General features: G+C 61.1%; 1 protein-coding gene across 5 annotated transcripts in view; it reads right to left on the reverse strand.

Moving 5' to 3' along the window:
* Positions 1-2,686: 2,686 nt before the first annotated feature.
* The window catches only part of STX1A (syntaxin 1A), a 286,732-nt gene continuing 268,047 nt past the window's right edge, over positions 2,687-21,371 (reverse strand). For 3 of the 5 annotated variants that reach the window (XM_065573025.1, XM_065573026.1, XM_065573027.1), the window contains 4 exons: positions 15,601-15,674; positions 11,797-11,934; positions 5,680-5,790; positions 2,687-2,913 (listed from right to left, as the gene is read on the reverse strand). In XM_065573025.1, coding sequence (XP_065429097.1) covers positions 2,836-2,913; positions 5,680-5,790; positions 11,797-11,934; positions 15,601-15,674 — 401 coding nt within the window. In that variant the 3' untranslated portion in view covers positions 2,687-2,835. Of the gene's footprint in view, positions 2,914-5,679; positions 6,014-10,897; positions 10,971-11,796; positions 11,935-15,600; positions 15,675-21,371 lie in introns of those variants that run through there. The other 2 variants (XR_010593798.1, XR_010593799.1) reach the window with 2 other exon arrangements.

A 21,371-nucleotide genomic window follows, 5' to 3' on the forward strand; every position in this document is an offset into this window, starting at 1 on the left:
GGATGTGGTGCCCTGAAGCCAGCAGTGGCTTGGTGAAATGGTCCCTTGAGCACTCAGTGCTGATGAGCTGGGGGCGAGGTTGGGGCACCCCTTGAGGAAGGCCAGGGGGCTGGCATGGCTCTTGCATTACAGCTGAGGTGAGGGGGGTGCTCCTGGCTAGGGGAGGGACAGAGCCAGCCCTGCAACACTCTCCCTTAGGGAGCTGGAAGAGACGGAGCTTACAACACTGAACGGTAGCAGCCCACTGGCAGTTCAGGAGCCTGGCTGCTCCGTGGGGCCCTCAGCCTGGGGGCAGGGGCGACTGCAGGGCTCCCATGTGCAGCCTGCACCCTTCCCCAACTGGCCAGACACAGCAGGGTTGGGGGAATCAAGCGTGGTTGGGGCACAGAGCCCAGGCCTGTCGCAGGGGAGGGGTGATGGGGGCCAGGCCTGAGCCCTGCGTGGCCCAGAGAGTGGGGCTCAGAGTGCCATGCCCAGCGGGGAGGGGGACAGGAAAGAGCAGCCAGGCCGCAGTGGGATCCCTCCCCGGGGCAGCACCAAGCAGTCGGTCACCTCTCCACCCCCAGGTGCCAGCCTCAGAGGGCTGAATGCAGCCAAAAGGCAGTGCAGGGCCCTGGTGCCCCTTACCACAGTGGGTGTGGGGGCAGATGATGGGGGCTAGGGGCAGGGCCGAGAGCTGCCTGCAGGAGCCCCAGCACTGGAAGGGCTGCCCAGTGACCCACACCCAGGACAGCCTGAGCCTCTGCTCTGGCCTCATCCCCTTTCCGGGGTGGGTGGCACAGGCAAGTCAGCCGCTTCCTGCCCAGCCCCAGAGGTGGCTCCAGGCCATGCAGTGGCCACCAAGCTCCTTGCCATCTGCCTGATTGGCGCTGCCCATCTCCCCAAGGCCAAGCGGGCATGGAGCAGCCCAGGGAGCACTGATGCCGTGGTAAGCATCAGCACAGAAGGGTCGTAGTGCTCGCCAGGGGGGCAGTGCAGCAGAGCACATGCCGTCCTACCCCGACAACCCCCCCGCCCCGCCCCCATGGAACTGGGCCCAGCCAACCACACAGTAACGGCTGCAACATAGGCCCAGCCTTGCGGAAAACACCCTCCAGCCACAGCAGGGCAGCAGCAAAGGGAAATAAGACCCCTGCAGCCAGCCAGAGGGGAGGGGAAGGGGCAGCACCAGGGACTGGGCCTTGCACCAACCAGCCAGAGAGGGGAGGTCAGGGCCAGCGGAGGTGGGCACTGCAGCGAGCAGGCAGGGGTGGGTGCAGTGGCAGGTGTGGCCGGGGGAGGGAGCACTGTGGGGAACAGGCGGGGTGTGTGTGACGCTTTATCAGCAATGCTCTGGGGAGGGGGAGCACTGTGGGAAGCAGCAGAGGGATAGGTGCAGTGCCAGGCATGCCCTGGGGATGGGGGCACTGTGGGAAGCAATGGGGTGGAAGCCGTGCCAGGTATGGCCAGGGAAGGGAGGCACTGTGGGGAGCAGGTGGGGTGTGTGGTGCTTTGTCTGCAATGCTCCGGGGGGGGGGGGGAGGGGAGGGGTGGCACTGCGGGAAGCAGCAGTGTGGGTGCAGTGCCACGTATGGCGGAGGAAGGCACTGCAGGGAGCTGCAGAGGAGTAGGTGCAGTGCCAGATGTGCCCTGGGGATGAGGACACTGCTGGGAGCAGCGGGGGTGGGTGCAGTGTCAGATATGGCTGGAGGAGGGGGGCACTGCAGGGAGCAGCAGGGGGTAGATGCAGGCCAGGCGTACCCTAGGGAGGGGGCACTGCAGGGAGCAGCAGAGGGATAGGTGCAGGCCAGGCGTACCCTAGGGAGGGGGGCACTGCAGGGAGCAGCAGGGGGTAGATGCAGGCCAGGCGTACCCTAGGGAGGGGGGCACTGCAAGGAGCAGCAGGGGGTAGATGCAGGCCAGGCGTACCCTAGGGAGGGGGGCACTGCAAGGAGCAGCAGAGGGATAGGTGCAGGCCAGGCGTACCCTAGGGAGGGGGGCACTGCAAGGAGCAGCAGAGGGGTAGGTGCAGGCCAGGCGTACCCTAGGGAGGGGGGCACTGCAAGGAGCAGCAGGGGGTAGATGCAGGCCAGGCGTACCCTAGGGAGGGGGGCACTGCAGGGAGCAGCAGGGGGTAGATGCAGGCCAGGCGTACCCTAGGGAGGGGGGCACTGCAAGGAGCAGCAGGGGGTAGATGCAGGCCAGGCGTACCCTAGGGAGGGGGGCACTGCAGGGAGCAGCAGGGGGTAGATGCAGGCCAGGCGTACCCTAGGGAGGGGGGCACTGCAGGGAGTAGGCAGAGGGGTGTGGCACTTTGTCAGTAATGCCCTGGCAGAGCAGATGCAGAAGGAGCTATGACTGCCAGTGAACACCCACTGGCAGTGCCAGGCTACAAAGCTGGGTGGGGACTGGCTGGCTAGCTCTCTGCTCTGTGGGGGGACACAGCACTGCCCCTTGCTCTCCCTCGCCCAGTGCCATTGGCATGCCCTGCTGTCCTGCACCTGGCACCGTGCTAGGAGACTCACTACATGAGGGCAGCCTGCCTCCCTCCTCCCCCCACTGCGCCAGCTGGCTGCCTTGCTTTAGGCTCAGTGCTGCATGCGTGCTCTGCCCTCCATCGGGCCCAGCTCCCCCCATGTCCCAGCCCCCCACACTGGCCGCCTGCCCCCTTGCCACACAGACGCACCGCACCGTACACACAGTGTTACAAAACGATCATGCATTAGAAACTGAAATTCTGCTGGGAAGGCCCCTCCCTGGCGGCTGCAGGGCTTGGTCCCCCTCGGGCACGGCTGGGCCTGGCAGCTCGGCAGCTCCATCCCATTGTCTACAGAGAAAGTTTCGCCTTGGCAAGGTCTATCCGAAAATGCCGCCGAAGGTGGAGGCGATGACGATGCCCAGGACCACGCAGCAGATAATGATCATGATCTTCTTCTGCTCAGGCCACCCCACAGCACCGACAGGGGAGAGAGGGGGAGAGGTTACAATCCAAACCCCAGCACCCAGGACGAGCTCCTTAGCTGCCCAGCGCCCCCTGCAGGGCAGTGCCCGCCTGAAACCCCAGCTCAGCCAGATACAGGATCCCCCAGCACCTCTGTCTCACCAGCTGGACTGAGCCTGTTCTGCAGCCTGGGGGCAGTGCTGAGACCCTCCTCCGACCACGCAGCCACCGGGGGCAGAACTACTGCGAGTTCTCTCCTGCCTGGAGAGCACGTCAGTGCCAGGCCAACCGGGATCCCTGGGCCCTCCTGACCCAGCCAGGGGCTCCCTCAGTGCAAAGCCGGGCACACGGGGAGTCAGAGACGGGCTCCGTTTGCACATACATTGCCCTGGGCAAATGCCTGCAGGGCAGCGCTGGGCTGGGCCCAGGCTGCAGAGCAGCGGGGGTGGGCTCAGCCCATGTTCGCTTGGTAGCTCTCAGGAGGGCCTTGCTCGCCCCACTGCCTCGAAGCCAGAGGGCTGGAGGAGAGGGGGAATGCACCCTGTGGTAGGGTTACCATACGTCCGGATTTTCCCGGACATGTCTGGCTTTTTGGGCTCCAAATCCCCATCCGGGGGGAAATCCCCAAAAGCCGGACATGTCTGGGAAAATTGGGACATGCGGGTGGCGGTGCTGGGGACTGGGGGCGCCGAGCACCGGGGGCCAGCGGGGCCGAGCGCCGGTGGAGCCGGGTGCCGGGGACCGGGGGCACCGAGCACCGGTGGGGCCGGGGACCAGGGGGGCCGGGGGCCAGGGGGTCCTGGGGGGGCCGGCGGGGCTGGGGGGTGCTGAGCGGGCCGGGGGGTGCTTGGCCGGGGGCCCGGGGGCCGGGCGGTGCTGAGCGGGCCGGCGGGGGCTGGGGGGTGCTGAGCGGGCCAGGGGTGTTCGGCCGGGGGCCGGCGGGGCCAGGGGGTGCTCGGCCGGGGGTCCGGGGACCGGCAGTGCTGGGCGGGCCAGGGGTGCTTGGCCGGGCTTGGGGCCGGCACCCCAGGGCCCGAGCTGACCCAGGCTGGAAACGCCGGGGGGCCAGCCTGGGCCGTGCCTCCTCCCCCCACACCCCCCTTACCTGCTTCAGGCTCTCCGCGAATCAAATGTTCGCGGGAAGCAGGGAAGGGGGCGGAGTTGGGGCGGGGACTTTGGGGAAGGGGCGGAGTTGGGGCGGGGGGCGGGGCCGGGGCCCGGTGGAGTGTCCTCCTTTTGGAGGCTCAAAATATGGTAACCCTACCCTGTGGCCCTGAGGCTTGGACAGGCCTAGCCGCAGCCAGCCCATTCTGTCCCCCTCCCCCGCCCCTCCAGCGTGGGAGTCATTCCCTGCTGTGAACCTGGCCTCCATCTATGGCTGCTCATGCCTGAGGGCTCAGGGCCAGGTGTGGTCACTGAGAGCCCAGTGCCATGAGGCCTGGACCGAGCTGCCCCGAGAGGGATGGACACATTGTCCCAGGGGCTAGAAACGCCCCCACAGCACCTCGCCAGGGCATCTCCGGGGTGTTCCTTGTGCTCACGCTTCCGGGCAGGAGGGGTGCTTGTGAGTCGCCAAAGACCACCCCCCACATGTCACTAGAGAACCAGCCAGGCTCTGGAGCAGCAGCCTGTGGCCACCTGGACTAGCCACCGGATGCTCTGATGCCGTGTGACAAATCCCAGCTGGTCTGGGGCAAAGCCCACAGCCCTGGCGTCAGTGGTACCGGAGGGCTGGGGTGTAACTGGGGCAGGGCAGCAGCCAGTTGCGCTATTTGTTCTGGCAATCGCAGACGGCGCGGGCCTGCGAGTTCCGACTCCCCGCCGGCATCGACGACTCGTGCCTCTCCATATTGGGGGGGCACAATCTAAAGGGTGGGGGCACATGACCACCCGTGTCTCCTCTGCCTTCTGACCCCCTCTCCATCCCACGGTACCTGCAGGCGGGAGGGTCTGTCCTCTCCCTGCACCTTCCCTCCCCCACACCCTGCGCACATTTGGCCGCTCTCCCTGGCAGCTGAGCGGGGAGCAGGACGGAGCCGCTTCTGCCTAAGAGAGCCTCCCCGCCCAGCTGCCACGTCCGCCCCTCCACGCCTGGCCAGCTGCTCCCTGTGAGCTGCCACATCCCCCCCATCTCCACGCCCAGCTGGCTGTGCCCTGGGTGGGAACTGCCACGTCCCCCACCCATGCTGCGCTCTGTGGCCGGGCCCCACACGCTCCTCTCCACATTGAGTCCCCGACCGGTCGGACAGGCCAGACCCAGGTCTGCTCTGGCCCATTCTGAAGAGAAGGAAATTGTCCCTCCCCAGGAGCTGGCATGGCACAGCTAGGCCTTCTCCAGAGCTCATTTCCTGGGCCCAGCCTAGTGTGCAGGCCCGGCCCTAGAGCCTTCTCGCTCTGCCACCAGCTGGAGCCCTTCTCCGCTCTCAGCACTGCCCATGTCTTGGGATAACAGTAACTGTCGCTGAGACGCCCTGCTGGGGTCTGCTCTCCAGCCCACACCATCCGCTCCCCCGGCCTGCACGGGGGGGGGCTGCACTCCCCAGCCCACATTCAGGCAGGCCCAGCCACATGGCAGCTGGAGCACCCTGTGCCAGATGATGGGGAGCAGGGCCCTAGGGACAAGGGGCTGATGGGTCGCTCCCCACAGCAGGAGCCCTGGTGTGTGCTATCCAGCAGTGGGCGGCACATCCCTAGCCCCTGGGGCAGAGCAGAGAGGGGCTGCAGGCCCAGGACTGGCCTTTGCCGCACACGCTACTCACCCGCCTGGCTTTGCTCTGGTACTTAACAGCCTTTTTGGTGTCAGACACAGCCCGCTCCACGTAGTCCACAGAGTGCTCAACGTTGTACTCAATGCGGTCAATCATCTCGCCCTGCGCAGCACGGGAGACAGACAGACAGACAGCCAAGCCAGAGACCACACAAAGGCAGAGACAGACAGCGAGGACACACAGACAGACATGAATTCCAGTCACCCATCCCTCACCTGCTCCCCTTACTTGCCTGCTCTCATCCTGCACCATCTGCAGCGCACGCCAGGGTCCCTCCCAGCACTTTACACTCTACAGTGTGAATGCACCATGGTCACTGCTCCCCCTGCACAGGAAAGAGAGAGCGAGTGTGTGTGAGTCTCTCGACATGTCTCCTGCCGAGCCCTGCCCTGCACTCGGGGGCCTGGAACCGGGCTGGGGGGAGAAGGACTTCAGTGCCCAGGCCGTTTGGGAGTCCCCACACCCAGCTGCTGCGTGGAGATGTCTGCACTGCAGCTGCTGGCTTCCTTGGACCCCCAGCTCCTTGCCCCACTGGACACTCCAGCTCCCCACAGTGGCTAGGCAGCTGCAGAACCTACGGTGGCCAGTCCACAGGATGGGCTGTCCAGGTGGTTTGTTGTGCTCTGAGGCAGTCCCTTGGCAGACAAGTGGCCATGCTGTGCTCAGCGGGGCAGGCAGATACGCCTCAACCCAGACGGGTGGGCTGGAGGGGTTGCTTTCCCCATCCGGGACTGGCCCGTCGGTGTAGGACTTTGGGACGTCAGGGTAAGCTACTAGAGAAACTTTTGGCATTTGTCACCAAGGACTCATAACTCTACCAAGAAAGCAGGCCCCAGCAGCCACAGACACCAGCCTGCATAGAGCAGACATCGCACAGAGAGACAGGCACAAAAGCTACAGCCATGCGTGGACAACCCCCCTCTCCCCCCCCGCACTACTGTGCACACACCCACACAGCCACAAGGAGCCAACCCCCCCGCTGGGGGTGCTCTGCACCATCAGCTGGGACCATGCAAACCCACAGCCTGGGCCCTGGGATTGGAGCTCTGGGCACCATTTAGCCATGAGTTTGCGGATGACACAAAGTTGGGAGGTATGGCCAATTCGGAGAAGGATCGGGATATCCTGCAGGGAGACTTGGATGACCTTGTAAATTGGAGTAATAGAAATAGGATGAAATTTAATAGTGAGAAGTGTAAGGTGATGCATTTAGGGATAAATAACAAGAATTTTAGTTATAAGCTGGGGACGCATCGGTTGGAAGTAACGGAAGAGGAGAAGGACCTCGGAGTCCTGGTTGATTGCAGGATGACTATGAGTCGGCAATGTGACGTGGCCGTGAAAAAAGCTAATGCGGTCTTGGGATGCATTAGGCGAGGTATTTCTAGTAGGGATAAGGAGGTGCTGGTTCCATTATACAAGGCACTGGTGAGACCTCATTTGGAGTACTGTGTGCAGTTCTGGTCTCCCATGTTTAAAAAGTATGAACTCAAACTGGAACGGGTACAGAGAAGGGCCACTAGGATGATCCGAGGAATGGAAAATCTGTCGTATGAAAGGAGACTCGAGGAGCTCGGTTTGTTTACCTTAACCAAAAGAAGGCTGAGGGGGGATATGATTGCTCTCTTTAAATATATCAGAGGGATAAATACCAGGGAGGGAGAGGAATTATTTCAGCTCAGTACTAATGGATATAAACTGGCCGTCGGGAAGTTTAGGCTTGAAATTAGACGAAGGTTTCTAACCATCAGAGGGGTGAAGTTTTGGAACAGCCTTCCGAGGGATACAGTGGGGGCGAAAGACCTCTCTGGCTTTAAGATTAAGCCTGATAAGTTTATGGAGGGGATGGTTTGATGGGATAAAGTGATTTTAGCCAATAGGTCAATAACGTGCCATTGCTGGTAATTAGTAACAATGGTCAATGATGGGATATTAAAAGTTACTACAGAGAACTTTTCCAGAAGGTCTGGCTAGAGAATCTTGCCCACATGCTCGGGGTTCAGCTGATCGCCATATTTGGGGTCGGGAAGGAATTTTCCTCCAGGGTAGATTGGCAGAGGCCCTGGAGGTTTTTTGCCTTCCTCCGCAGCGTGGGGCAGTGGTCGCTTGCTGGAGGATTCTCAGCGATTTGAAGTCTTTAAATCATGATTTGGGGACTTCAACAGCTGAGTCAAGGGAGAGAATTCTTCAAGGAGTGTGTGGGTCAGCTTTTGTGGCCCGCATCATGCGGTAGGTCAGACTAGATGATCATAATGGTCCCTTCTGACCTTAGAGTCTATGAGGCTGCCAAGTTGCCAAGAGCAGAGCAAGGCCTGCCCTGACAGGGAGAGGTTCTACCGGCTGTGAAGGCCAGGTCTGGGGGGGTTGTGGGACGGGGCAGAAGAGAGACATGGCCGAGGTCCATTCCTGTCTGTAACAACAGGGAACCAGCCTGGGGCAGGCTGATCCCAGCTGGGAATCCTGTGCCCTCCATCAGAGGTCAGCAGTTACAGCAGGAGGTGCAGGATGGGGGACTGCAATGTGGGTCTGGGGGAAGGGCGGGGTGTGTGCAGTGGGGCGGTACTGCGGTGTCCTGTGTTAGCCCAGGCTGTCTGGTCTCCTGTTCCTTGCCTCGGAACCAGCTGGTCTAGGATTCATTTGGGTCTATGGTGTTTTATATAGGAGAGGGAGCCCCACTACATCCGCGGAGCCCCATCACCTGCCCATGGGCCTTGGCATATGGCTTGCAGTGCCAGCCTCAGCGAATTGGATGGGAGGGTGGCTCCTACCCTACTTTTGGTGCAGGTCCTATTAGAAGTGACCCGTGCATGAGGGAGGAAGGAGCCAGAGACTCGCTCAGGACAGGGCCCCTCTGCTGTCCCTGCTGTGCATGGGGCGGGAGCAGGGCGTCCCAGCCAGCAGGCAGCCCACAGTGCTCCCTGCCCCCGCCCCCCACGGAGCGCCTGCCCAAGCTACTCCCTCAGGGCACAGAGGGGCCTTGCTATTGCTCAGCCTGCCCGGGAGCCAGGGCCCTGCCAGTGGAACCGGAGGATGGCCTGGCCCCGACGCAGCCCCAAGTCGGGGCCAGTAGAAAAGTCCCTGCGCCACACCCACGTGAAGGCTCTTGGCAGCCATTTAACGGCTCAGGCTGAAAGGACCAGGGAGAATGACAGCAACAGGATCAGCGCCTGTCCGCAGGGCGTGGGTTCAATACACTCTTGAGCCACTTCCACTGAACCTTTCACATTCCAGATACCCCCCTCCCCACCCCCCCAGCTCCTCAACCCGCCCCAGCACTGGATACCCCCCTCCCTGCCCCCACCACGCTGGCCCCATCCCAGCTCCTCAACCCCCCCAGCACTGGATACCCACCTCCCTGCCCACACCCACCCCATCCCAGCTCCTTACCCCCCAGCACTGGATACCCCCCTCCCTGCCCCCACCACGCTGGCCCCATCCCAGCTCCTCAACCCCCCCCCCCAGCACTGGATACCCGCCTCCCTGCCCACACCCACCCCATCCCAGCTCCTTCCCCCCCAGCACTGGATACCCCGCTCCTGCCCCCCACTACGCCAGCCCCATCCCAACTCCTCAGCCCCTCCCCCCCAGCACTGGATACCCCCTCCCTGCCTTCCCACTATGCCGGCCACATCCCAGCCCTTCAGCCCTCCCATCACACACTGGAACACCCCATCCCGATGGGCTAACAGCTACCCCTCTGCCTGAGGTCAGGTACCGAGGGGGTGGGGGCATCCCACAATGGGACGTGGGGCAGGACTGGTCTCAGTCAAGTGCCTGACGTGTCCCATATCCCAAGAACTGGGAACGCTCCCTGCTCCTCATCCCAGCACTGCCCTGCGGGGCGATCAGCAAGCAAAGGCAGGCAGCATGGCTAGTGGTTCCAGCAGGATCAGGGAGCCAAGAACCCTACATTCCTCTCATGACACCTTGGGCAAGCCACTCAGCGCCTCCTTGCCTCAGTTTCCCCAGCTGGGAACAGGGGTAGTAACAGACGGCATTACCCCAGGGCAGAACAGTGTATGGAGCATGCTGCAGGTGGTCTCAGCAATGGGTTTGTGTGGCAATGCAGCACCCTCCTGTGCTGGCACCATCATGCTGTGCGGACGACTGGTGTCACGGGGCCAGCAGGCCAGGCCCCCAGCGTGTGGGAGATCCAGGACAGTCCTACAATGGGGAGGGAGGGGGCCGGAACCTCCCATTGAGACACCCCCAGCCTTGCTTTGGTATAAGGGCATGGCTTGTGCAGCAATGGCTGTGGGCGGCAGTGGTGCTGGGGTTAGCGGCAGCCAGTCCTGGCTGCTCTCCTGTGTGTGCGTAACGCTCCCAAAGCAGTGCCAGCTGCGCGGGGTCCCGCTGGGTAGGGGACATGGCTTGGAACTGGCCCCAGGTGCTTGGGGCAGCTCTACCCTCAGATCAACACCCAATCAATGCAGTGAGAGCTCGGCACCATGTGATGCTTCCCCCGGAACAAGGGGGTGGGTCAGCCTGGATCCTGCAAGGCCTGCCAGTGCCAGCGGGGGGCGCAAGGCTGCTGCTGTCCAGGCCCAGCTCTCTGCATGGAGCAGTGTCCCCTCACATGCCATCCCAGGCTACAGCCCCACACTCTGCAAGGGGCTCCCTGGGGGCCAGCAGGAGACAAACGGAACTACTCGCCCAGCCCAAAAACCCGCCCGCGCTGTCAGAGCCCTGAGCCAGCCAGGTGATGAGTGGAGAAGGGAATCGCTGGAACATCTCCAGAGGCAGAGACAGGCTCCTGGCGCACTGGGGGACCGGCTTGACGCCTGCGCGGCCACAGGTTGCTATTCTGCGACGTTCCACACAGCTAAGGAGGGCTGAGCAGGCTGCCAAGGGGCCAGTGTCCTGCAGCTCCACGGCTCTGGAGCTGGGGGTGGGGGGAGTTTCTTTCTCCGGGAGCTGCCTGGCTGCAATGGCACCTGCCCCCCATGCTGAGGTGCACGGCCCCACCCCTCTGCAGCCCGGCTGCAAAGGCCCAGGCAGACGGACCGGCCTCACTCTCCACCGCCTCGAGGTACCCGTGTGCTGCAGTCCCAGGGGAGCTGGAGTGAGTGGTGCCCAGCATTCCCAGGATCCTGTCCCTCCTCAATGCTGGTCCCTGGGCTGGGGAGGCATCACACACACATGCAGGAAGCACAGGCCATGCAGATGAGAGCATGCAGATGTCTGGCCCACACCAGGGCATGCACGTTACCTGCTGGTTGAGACACGCTCATCCAAGGGGTTGGTGGCAGCATGTCAGGCAAGAAGAGGGGTCAGGAAAGGGCCTACGAGAGCAGGCCAGGTTCACAGGCTCTGCCAGGAAGCCCAGGCCTAGTGCTACATGTTCACTGCCCGAGGAAACTGGCTGGGCTTGTTTGCCTGCTGCTCCAGAGAGCGCAGTGTGAGCCCCTGTAGGAGGGCATGCTCGGGGGCCTATCCCCGTGGGCACCTCCCTCTGGGCTCCCAGGGCCCAGTAAATGGATCGGAAACCCATTTACAGAAGGTTCCTGCAGAGGGACTCCAGGAGCAGACAGGCCTCTCTGCGAGGTCACCACCTCCCTGCCCACGTACAGTCCTAGTGCCCCAAGGTCCTTCCGTTCCCCCGTTCTACACCTCTCCCCTCAGGGCCCTGCCTTGCAGCCCCCAGGGCCCCGTCTGCCACAGGGCCCTGCTGGGACCTGTTAGCACATGGCAGGCTCTGAAGCCATGGTGGAGCGCAAGGATCATTAGGACAATGGGGGAGGGGGTGTCAGCCCCCAGAAAATGACCACATGGCCACCTAGAAGAGAAAGGACCAATTCCAGCCCTGGGGCAGCAGCTGAGACTCTGCTGAAGTCAGTGGCAGGTGCCTGCTTGCAGCGGGGCTGGACGTGGGGCACATACTCCCTGCCAGGGTGCATGACAAGCCCTCCATCCCCACCCCAGGCCCAGCATCTCCCCACGAGTGGGCAGGGCACTAGAGGGGAGGAGAGTCATGCACATGGCCCCAGTGCCCTCCCTTGGAGCAGACAGGATCTGTCTCTGCTGCTGCACCTAGTAGGGATCCTAGGGCCCAGCAAAAGCTGCAGCACCAAGCAGCGTGGAGCGGGCGTGGCCCCTGCCCCCACCGACCTGGCTCTCCACCAGCATGGCCATGTCCATGAACATGTCGTGCAGCTCCCGGATGCTGGTCTCCAGCTTGATGATCTCGCTGTGTCGCGTCTCGATCTCGTTCAGCGCCTGCTTGGTGATGTTGGAATCCATGATGATCTGCCAGGAGAACGAGAGACAGGGCCCATTCCTGGGGGGTGGCTCAGCCAGCAGGGAGCACCCCCCTGGGCACGGGCACCATGCACCGTTCCCAGGGCACTAGTCCGGGCAGGTTCTTTAGCCACGTTTTCTAAAGGCCTGTCGAGGTGCAATGGCAGGTGTAGAGACTCTAGGGTCGGGTAACACCCATGCAGGTGTTGTGACGAAGTGGGAATGTTCTTAATGTTTCCTCTGAATACTGTGTGGGTGCCTCAGTTTCCCCAATGCATTTCTTAAGTCTCTAGGAGGTGGGATAAAGGCCAGTGTGCATAAATCACTGACACGCTGTCTCCCTGGCAACAAATGGCCAGGGCCCTTCCCCCCTGCAAGGGAATAGCTAAAGGTGAACAGAGAGATCAGGTGACCTCCTGGCCCCGGAAAGAGACAAAAAGCCCAGAGAAGGAGGGGCTGGAGGGGGTTTCAGTTTGGAGCTAGCTGGGGACTGGAAGAGAGGGCAGACGGGGGTCTGCCTCGCGGGGCCCCAGAATGGACCCGGCTGAGGGATCCCCTTCTCTGTACCTATAAACTCTGTTTTAGACCGTGTTCCTGTCATCTAATAAATGATGTGGGACTCACTGTGGGAAGCGCACGGAGGGGCATATGCTGAATGCTCCCAGTAGAGACCCAGGAGGTGAAGCCGTGTGAGCTCCTTGCCCTGAAGACAGTCTGCTCCAAGGGAGAGGAAGCTCCCCAGAGTCCTGACTGGCTTTGTGGGGAGCAGTTCCAGAGCATCGCCCGGGGACTCCGTGACAGGTGTTACTGCAGTGACTGTGCCCACAGGCTGCCCAGACATCACATGTATCCTAGGGCACATGGGCAGACAGTGCTGGCAGAGCTGGAGTTGGTTCCCACAACCAGACACAAGCAGGTGTCATTCTGCGGCCGGGACCATGTGTGATGCCAGGACTTGGTGACTCTGTCCCACAGCACGAAGCTGGATGTGCTCCCCCGAAGGCTCTCGAGCTGCTCCCACGAGAGACGCTGACCCCCCTCTGCACTGAGCTGGGCTTCTGCCTCTACCCCTGCTCCCGGTCCTTTCCCTGCGGGAGCTGAAGGCTTGGGGCCTCCTCCCAGTGGGTGCTAGTGGATGGGATGTGGGGCGGAGAACCCTGCCAGCCTGTCCGTGTGAACGCACTTGTCTGAGAATATCTAGCAGAGCACTGGGGCCAGCAGGCCTCCCCTGGGCTGGGCACATCCCCTTGTATCCCTGCCTGCCTCGTGGGCTGGGTGAAAGGTCTGGGCGTTTCTGCATGCCACATGGAGCAGGGGGCGCCCAGGGAAGTGCCCTGCTGAAGGGCAGGGACCTGCCCACTCTAGGGGTGCAGCTCAGCTGGGAAATGGGGTGTTCCATGCAGCCGTCCTGGCTCTGGTTAGCCAGGGGCCTGCCTGGCTCTGGGATCCAGCGCTGGAGTCTTTCCCCTCCAGGCCAAAGAGAGCCCAGACTAGCAGTGGCTGGAAGCTGTCCCCTTCTAACGCTGCTCAGTGCCTGTGTGAAATGATGTGGGGGGTCTCAGGGCAATAGCTCGTGCCCCTCTACAGCCCTGGCTCCAGTCTGGCTTGGTACAGAGGCCCAGGAGAGTGCTGATCTCTCCAGGACAGGACAGAGAGAGGGAAGAATATTGCCACTCCCCGTGCTTCAATCTCATCTGTGGCTAATGGAGGCCATAGGGCACTGCCAATCCAGTCCCCTTATAGTGCAGACACACTTGACACAGCCCCATGGTTCATGCCTATGCCAGGGAAGGGTATTGTCCCTGATCCCAGCTGTCTGGAGCAGGGAACCTAACCCTGGGTGGCATTGCATGTGCAAGGGGCTCTGCTCCCCAGGGTGCCTCTCTTCACCGCCATCGCTTTACTGGATGAGGTCTGGGCTGCTGGCTGCATTTTCTCACCCTAGGCAGCACTGGCAGTTAAGATGGATTTCGCAGACTCAGCCTAGGATTAGCCTTCAAAAGGATTGCTGGACCTTTGAACAGTGAGAATTTAAGGTCTATGGTCTCATGAAGCCTCTGCCTGATCCGGCCGGGGAGCGTCCGGTGGTGAATTGCCTCTGTCCCTAGTCTGAACAGGGGGTGAGACGGCAAACTCTGAAATTACATCCTTCTGACCCAACACTTGCCTTTTCCCTCACTTTGCTTGTGGCCTGGTAAGAGGCTGTTTTGATTTCCTACCCCCTGAATCCCAGCTTCCAGACAATGCAGAGCAAGGAGGGTTGGTCCTGCGTTGAGCAGGGGGTTGGACTAGATGACCTCCTGAGGTCCCCTCCAACCCTGATATTCTATGAGTCTATGATTCTAAGGAGCTGCAGCTCTAGCCACTCAGGGGATGCTGGCTACTAGAGGGACTGAAGTGGGGCAGCAGTAACAATGATGGGACTGTACGTTGCTATCTAGTGACCCAGCAGGGCTGGAGAGACTGTGGAGGGAGCAGTTTCCCGGTGCTGATCCTATGCCAGTGAGCAGAACAGTCAGTGCTGGCATCAGTCGCTTGCACGTGGGGAGAGTAAATCCAGGGCTCTCGTCAGTGACACTCACATACCTGGGCTCCATGTGGGAGCTGCAGAGAAAATCCGCGCCAGTATCTTAAACCCTGACTTCTTGGTAGGCATCAAGTGACTTCCAGGGGACTGGCAGCAGAGGCTCATTGTCACAGATCAAGGGGCTGGCTCATGCTATTTACTGGGACCGTTGGTCAGTCATTGCTTCCGGGATCCCCAGCGGCTTGCAGGTCCGGAGAGCTTTCCAGGGGGCCTAGGAGGGTAGGCTTTGCTAGCTGCCTTTGCCCAGAGAAATACCCCAGCAGCAGGGAGGGACAAAGAGGAAAAATCAGACTTCCTCCTCATCTCACCTCCGCTGCACCCGGGGGGGCTGGTTTGTGATGGGCGCACAAGCCAGGCAGCGCTGGAGCGTATTACTAAGGAAAGCACGGCCAGCTGGGGCGGCACTGGCCTGCCGTAACAAGCAGAGCAGCACGTAGGGCCTGCGTGGACGCGTCCATGAGTTCAAGCCTGGGGAGAAGGTGCTGCGACAAGGCTTGGAGTGGTGTCTGAGCGTGGAGGGGCAGATGGAGCATGACATGCTCTGCACACCTGCTGCAGGCAGGTTAATACTTGGCGGCCATTTCATCACTGCTAGAAGCCTGGGCTAACACAGGGCTGTCTCCCTGGTTGTAACGCTGGTGCTACAGGGCAGAGAGGACCTGCCAACCATGCCTGAGCTTAGCCGGTGCCCCTTCCTCCCAGTCTGGAGTAGGTCACCCCTGCTGGGGCTGCTGTGTGAGCGTGTTCTCTGGCGCCTTGTCCCTGCTGCAGTACTATGGAAGAGATGCCCGGATTTTCCGGCATGCTCTGATAACACGCAGAGAGCTAGGCAGTGCGGTGGGTGCAGACTCAGCAGCTCCCTTGCAACATGCTCATGCTGTGAAGAAAGCTGTTGTGGACACAATCCGACCAGGCTGACAGCAACCTGGGTCAGTGACTAGGGTCCAGACGGCTGCAGCACACCCTCAAGTCAGGCTGGGGCTGGGGTTCACTGCACACAGGGGCTGTTGTCAGAACCATCCTCTTAGTGAAACTGAGGGCTGAGGTTGAAGCGTGGGCTTGAGAGGGAGAAATCACCATGCACTTACCCCAGAGGAGAAGATGGCTGGATTCCCGCTCTCCAGCATGTCTTCCAGCTCCTCGCTGGTTGTGGTCCTGCCAGCTGCAATGAACACAGAGATGGCAATAATCAGGAGGGCAGAAAGTAGCTAGGGATCTCCCAGAAGCCCCTGTCAAGCTCCACACAGCTGTGGGGTATAGATACAAATACTACAGGCCAGATCTGCTTTGCGTTGGCAGAGCAGATAGGACGTGCTCCAGCCAGTGAAGCACAGAGTCTGCTGGAAGGCAAAGCAAGCCAAGGCCTCCAATGAGCTCTTGAGAACAGTTCCCCTATCACTAGCTGGCCTGGCGGCCAAGACCCCTTACCTATAATGGAGCAAGGAGCTCCGCCCATTGCATGAGTCATCCCCTTGGCCAGTGGACAACGCTCTCCCAGTGGTCGTGGGATCTGGGATCTGCCACATTGTGCTAGCCCGCTGGTGTTCATGCTCGTGTGGCTATATGAGCACAGCAGCTCCCCCTCCCCTTGGGCAACATCAGCCAGAGGAAGGGGAAGTCCTGACCCAGCCATGTCCACTGGCACCGTGCAAAAGCTGAGCCTAGCCAGGGTTTGCTGGCTGCTGTATGTCTCTATGGTGCCCCAATCACCATGATATCATGGCACAGACTGGGGCCAGTCACACATCCAGATAAAAAGAGCAAATCCACCACACTCCCTCAGCTTAAAGGTCATCTTCGAGGCGGAGTGACTCCAAGCCTCTGGTCCTCACTGGGGTCTCCTGCCCCCATGGTCACCCCACTGTAACTGCCCCCTCCTCTGACTCCTGGGAGGGCTCTGGTGACACTGCACAAAGGGGGATTACACTTATGGACTGTCAGGGCCAACTCCTGGCCTGGCAAGTGTCCTGAGCAGTGGGTTCATAGGCCCAGGGCAGCTGCTTTGAGCTACATCATGGGAGACCATCCGATTCCCAGTGTCAGAGGAAAGCGGGATCTTCCAGGCTGCTGCGGGGTGGGACTGTTGCTGTCCTCTGCCCTGGCAATCCACTGGGGCCGCTGGCAGCTGACACAGGCTTCTCGGGTTTACAGAGAGCTGGGGGCCAGGACACAGGGCAAGCAGCACACGTTCCCCACAGCTTGCTCAATGCACCCCACAGCTCGGGGGAAATACCTGCATAGCCCCCACCTTTTCAAGGAATACAAGGGCCAGGCACACATGGTCAGTCTCTTTCTGTCCAGCACATTGGACCACGCATGGAGTGGTTTCCCTGCATTGCCTTTGTCCCTTTTCCACCTCTCCTCTTCCCACCCTTCTCTTTCTCACCCTGTGCCTCCTCCTTTGCCCCCTTTCCTTTCCCAATGTCTCCCATCTCTCCTCCTTGTGCCCCCCACTGGTTCCCCTGCTCACTTCCTCCCTGCACACCCGGCATGAGACACACACAGACCTAGCAGCTGGAACGCTCTCCCTGCTAGCCAAAGCCCAGTAGCAAAGGCTGAGATGGGGTGTCCAAATGGGCAGGGGTGGGGCAGTGCTGGGATGTCACAGCCCCTCGCCCTGCTCAGGTACACATGGAGCCCTCTGGCTGCCAGAAGGGAGTTGGACCAGACTCTCCCTCCCTCTCCTTCCCCTCAAACCCTGGTACCTGTCCTTGTCTGGCCAGATTGGGCCCTTCCCACACCTAGGGGTGCTGGCAGTAGTGACAGGACTTTCCATCAGCCTCCAGGCTGGACCACTGCACCTTGCTACACAAAGCCTGCCCCTGGTGCCCAGCTCATACACAATGTGGGTTGGGTGGGCACATCAGACTGAGGGTACCACAAACTCCACTTGCTTCCCATTCATGTCAGGACTAAATCTGAAGTCCTGACCCCCAACCCCTGAGCTCTTAGCAGACAGGGAGCTGGTGACGTCACAGATCTCCTCCAGCTTGGGGACCCGCCGAGACAGCTCGCCTCACAGGGAGGATGCCCCTGGAGAGAGGTGCTGAGGATAGAGTGGCAGCACCACCCTGCTCGGAGCCCAAGCCAACGGGCACTCAGGCAGGCATGGGAGGAGCAGGCTTTCCACACTGTGCAGGAACCTTCTGGAACAGAGGCTTGGGGGAGGGATAGCTCAGTGGTTTGAGCATTGGCCTGCTAAACCCAGGGTTGTGAGTTCAATCCTTGAGGGGGCCATTTGGGGCAAAAATCTGTCTGGGGATTGGTCCTGCTTTGAGCAGGGGGTTGGACTAGATGACCTCCTGAGGTCCCTTCCAACCCTGATATTCTATGATAATAATAACATATCAGTGCAACAAACTGCTCCATCAGCATCACCCTAGTGCCAGTTCCTACTGCCCCCCAGCCACTCCTTCCTTCCTGGGGCTCAGCAGTACCTGCTGCCACAGAGGTGATCACCCGTAGCAATCCACGTCCACATACTCAGGCACTTGGCAGGGGCTGGTTCTCGTGTCCTGGGGCAGTCTCAGAATCCTTGCGCTTTGCGAGCAGCCCGGTAGTGTAGCATTTCTCTCGAGCACCCCGGCCTAGGAAAGTGTGGCTAGCACTCTGGGCACTTTGGCATTAGGAATGTACCTGCCTGTGGGTTTCAGTTTCACTGCGTGACTCCTTGGGGAATTCTGCAGAGCTCAGAGCCTGGGAAGGCTGGGCTGTGTCACGGAGCCACCTAGTACCAGCACTTTGGCTGGCCCCGGGGCCGGGGGCGGAGGGGGCTGAGGCAAGGCCTGCATTCCCAGCAGCAGGACTGACAAGTTCTTCTCTCCCAACACAGGAAACTTCCTGACCAGCTCTGAAAGAGCTTTGCTTAGTTCAGGCCTTGACGCCAGATCCTCATCTCGAGTAAATCAGCCAACCTCTGCTGAAGGCAATGGAGCTTTGTTGATTTACCCCAGCTGAGGATTTGGCTCCCGGAACAAACTGAAAATTTGCCCTCGTCAGCTGTTGTTACGCTCCGGCCCCGCCTGGTATTTCCGAGCACTCCAGCCTGGGAGGCACTGACTGCTGGGCCCTGTTAGCTCTTGGGGCTGGTTCTGCAGCACAAGAAAGAGCAACAGTCACCAGCACAACCTTCTCCTCGGAGCTGGCCCACCCGTGCAGAGCTGCCATGTCCACTGGGGCTAGCAGAAGCAGGCAGCTCCCAGAGGCCCCACTGTGTTAGGATGTGTACAAACACAGAGCAAAACCAGCTCCTGGCACAAAGAGCATGGTACTTTTCCTGCTACTATTTTCAGTATTATTGTGGATCTTTTACCCACAAAGTACTCAGATTCACACTCAGTGAAATGCAGCTGCTTCTGGGGTGGCGGGCAGCAGCCAGCTCAGGCACAGAACACGCTACACCAAGGTGCTCTCCTATTTTGTTAGCAGACCTAGGACTGGCGCGGGGAGGGCTCAGAGTCACCTGTAGCCCGGCACAGAGGAATTTCCCACACACAGGAGGTGGAGAGAGTGGGATCGACTGTGACAGCAGCACAGGAGGGCTGTGAAATCTGCCCCGCTCAATCAGTGGGGCATGTTGGGGCCGAGACAACAGGAGTCTGAGCAGAGGTCGGAGGACACATCTGCTTTACCGTTAGCACAATCTTCCTGAGCAGGGTGCGGGGAAAGGCAGAAAGGTTCCTCTGTCAAGAAAGGTTCCTGCTTGATACCGCCCAGGGCCGCCTGCCCCAGTGCAGCGCAGGGAGAATTGGGGCAGGTCCCATCTCAAAGGCAGGGGCAGCTCCAGGCACCAGCGCAGCAAGCACATGCCTGGGGCGGCAAGCCGCAGGTGGCGGCCTGCCAGTCGCTGTGAGGGTGGCAGTCAGCGAGCTTTCGGAAACATGCCTGTGGGAGGTCTGCTGGTCCCGCGGCTTCGGCGGCAATTCGATGGCGGGGATACCGATGGCGCGGCACCAGCGGATGCTGCCGAATCGACGTGCCCAGCCGCCAAAAGCCGCCTGCCTGCTGTGCTTGGGGCGGCAAAAAACATAGAGCTGCCCCTGCTCAAAGGGCCACATTAGGGTCTGAGAAACATGTAAAGGACAGTTTAGGCTCATCACGTGCTGCATCCTAGCAATGTGTGGGCAGCTGGCACATTATCTCCAAGCTGGGCTCTGCCAGCTCCGGGTGACGCCCAGGCCGCCCGGCAGTGGTCTGGGCCTTCACGGGTGCAGGCGGGACTGAGCCATGAGCACTGCTGTGAATGTTAGTGGGAGTCCCATGGCAAAATCCCTGCCCACACAGGGAAGCTCTGTCTCCGAATGCCCCCTCCCAGGTCCCTGGTAGCCAGTGCTCGAACAGCGCTGGGGTGGTGCCATTCTGCTGCTGCCCAGCTGGGCTCAGAGAGGAGCCTGGCCTAGTGGGGAGGTGCACGCCCCCTACTGGCCTTTCCCAGCTGAGACGACTCTGGGGAGTTCCCCACACTGGGCCTGGTGCCCCAAAGGGCTTCTTCAGTTCTAACTGCCACTGCTCACTGACCCTGCACAGCTCTGGGCTCTGATGGGAAGGGAAGGAAAGGCCCACTGTAACTGGCAGAGTATGCAGCTGGCTGGCGCCCCTCTGCAGCACAGCCCTGGGAGCTGAACGAGCTGGTCAAGGCCACCGCGCTGCTCTCTCCAGCCGGCGTTCCACACCCGCTCCCCGCCGTCCGGCAGCCTGCCTGGAGATGCCCCGTACAGCACGCTGGGTTCTTCTAGCAGCTCACAGGCGGCACGTTGTACCTTAAGCCAGGCTGGGGCACCTGCGGGGTGTGGGGAGGGTGGGGGCTGTGTCAGCAGCTGTAACCGGCAGCAGGAGTTTGATGGGTCTCTGTCTGTGACATCAGGAGTGGGCTTAGGGTAAAGGAGCTCCCCCCCCCCACACACTGATGCCCCAGAGCCCTGCGGGATGGCTCTCCCCATGGGGGGGAATGGCCTGTGTGTCATGTGATCAGGGGAGGGTGTGAAGATCTGAGACTCCCCCACTTCTAGCAGGATAAGTGGGAACCTGACCCAAGAAGAAAGGGGCTGGTCCCAAACCAACCTGCCCTCCAGGTGGATAGGGGCCCTAGTTCCAACTGATCCTCGGGGGTCCTGGTCCTGAACCATCCACTAACCCCGTCCCTCAGCAGGACAGCAGTCCCCAGTCCCACTATGATTCCCCTGCCCCAGCTGGTCAGAGGGGCCTTGTACCAGGGTTGCCAATTTCTAATCACACAAAACCAAATACCCCTGCCCCTTCTCCGAGGCCCCACCCCTGCTCCCTCCATCGCTCTCTCTCCCCCACCCTCACTCACTTTCACCAGGATGGTTGGGGTGCGGAAGGGGGTTCAGGGTTATTGCGGCTTCCAGGAAGCGGCCGCCAGGTCCTTGCGGCCCCATGGCATATCGGCGGCCAGGAAGGCTCCGTGCGCTGCCCTTGTGCCCAAGGTGCCCTTGGTTCCTGGCCAACGAGAGCTGCAGAACTGGCATTGGGGCGGGGGCAGTGTGTGGAGCTTCCCTGGCCACCCGTGCGCGTAGGGCAGGGGTGGCCAACCTGTGGCTCCGGAGCCACATGTGGCTCTTCAGAAGTTAATATGCGGCTCCTTGTACAGGCACTGACTCTGGGGCTGGAGCGACAGGCGCCAACTTTCCAATGTGCCGGGGGGTGCTCACTGCTCCACCCCTGGCTCTGTCACAGGCCCTGCCCACTCCACCCCTTCCCACCCCCTACCCAGAGCCCGTTATGCCCTCGGTCCTCCTCCCTCCCCCTCCCAGAGCCTCCTGCACGCCATGAAACAGGTGGTCGGGAGGTGCGGGGAGGGAGGGGGAGGCACTGATCGGTGGGGCTGCCTGTGGGCAGA

The sequence above is a fragment of the Chrysemys picta genome, chromosome 19, assembly GCF_011386835.1.
Source record: "Chrysemys picta bellii isolate R12L10 chromosome 19, ASM1138683v2, whole genome shotgun sequence".
NCBI classification, from domain to species: Eukaryota; Metazoa; Chordata; order Testudines; family Emydidae; genus Chrysemys; species Chrysemys picta.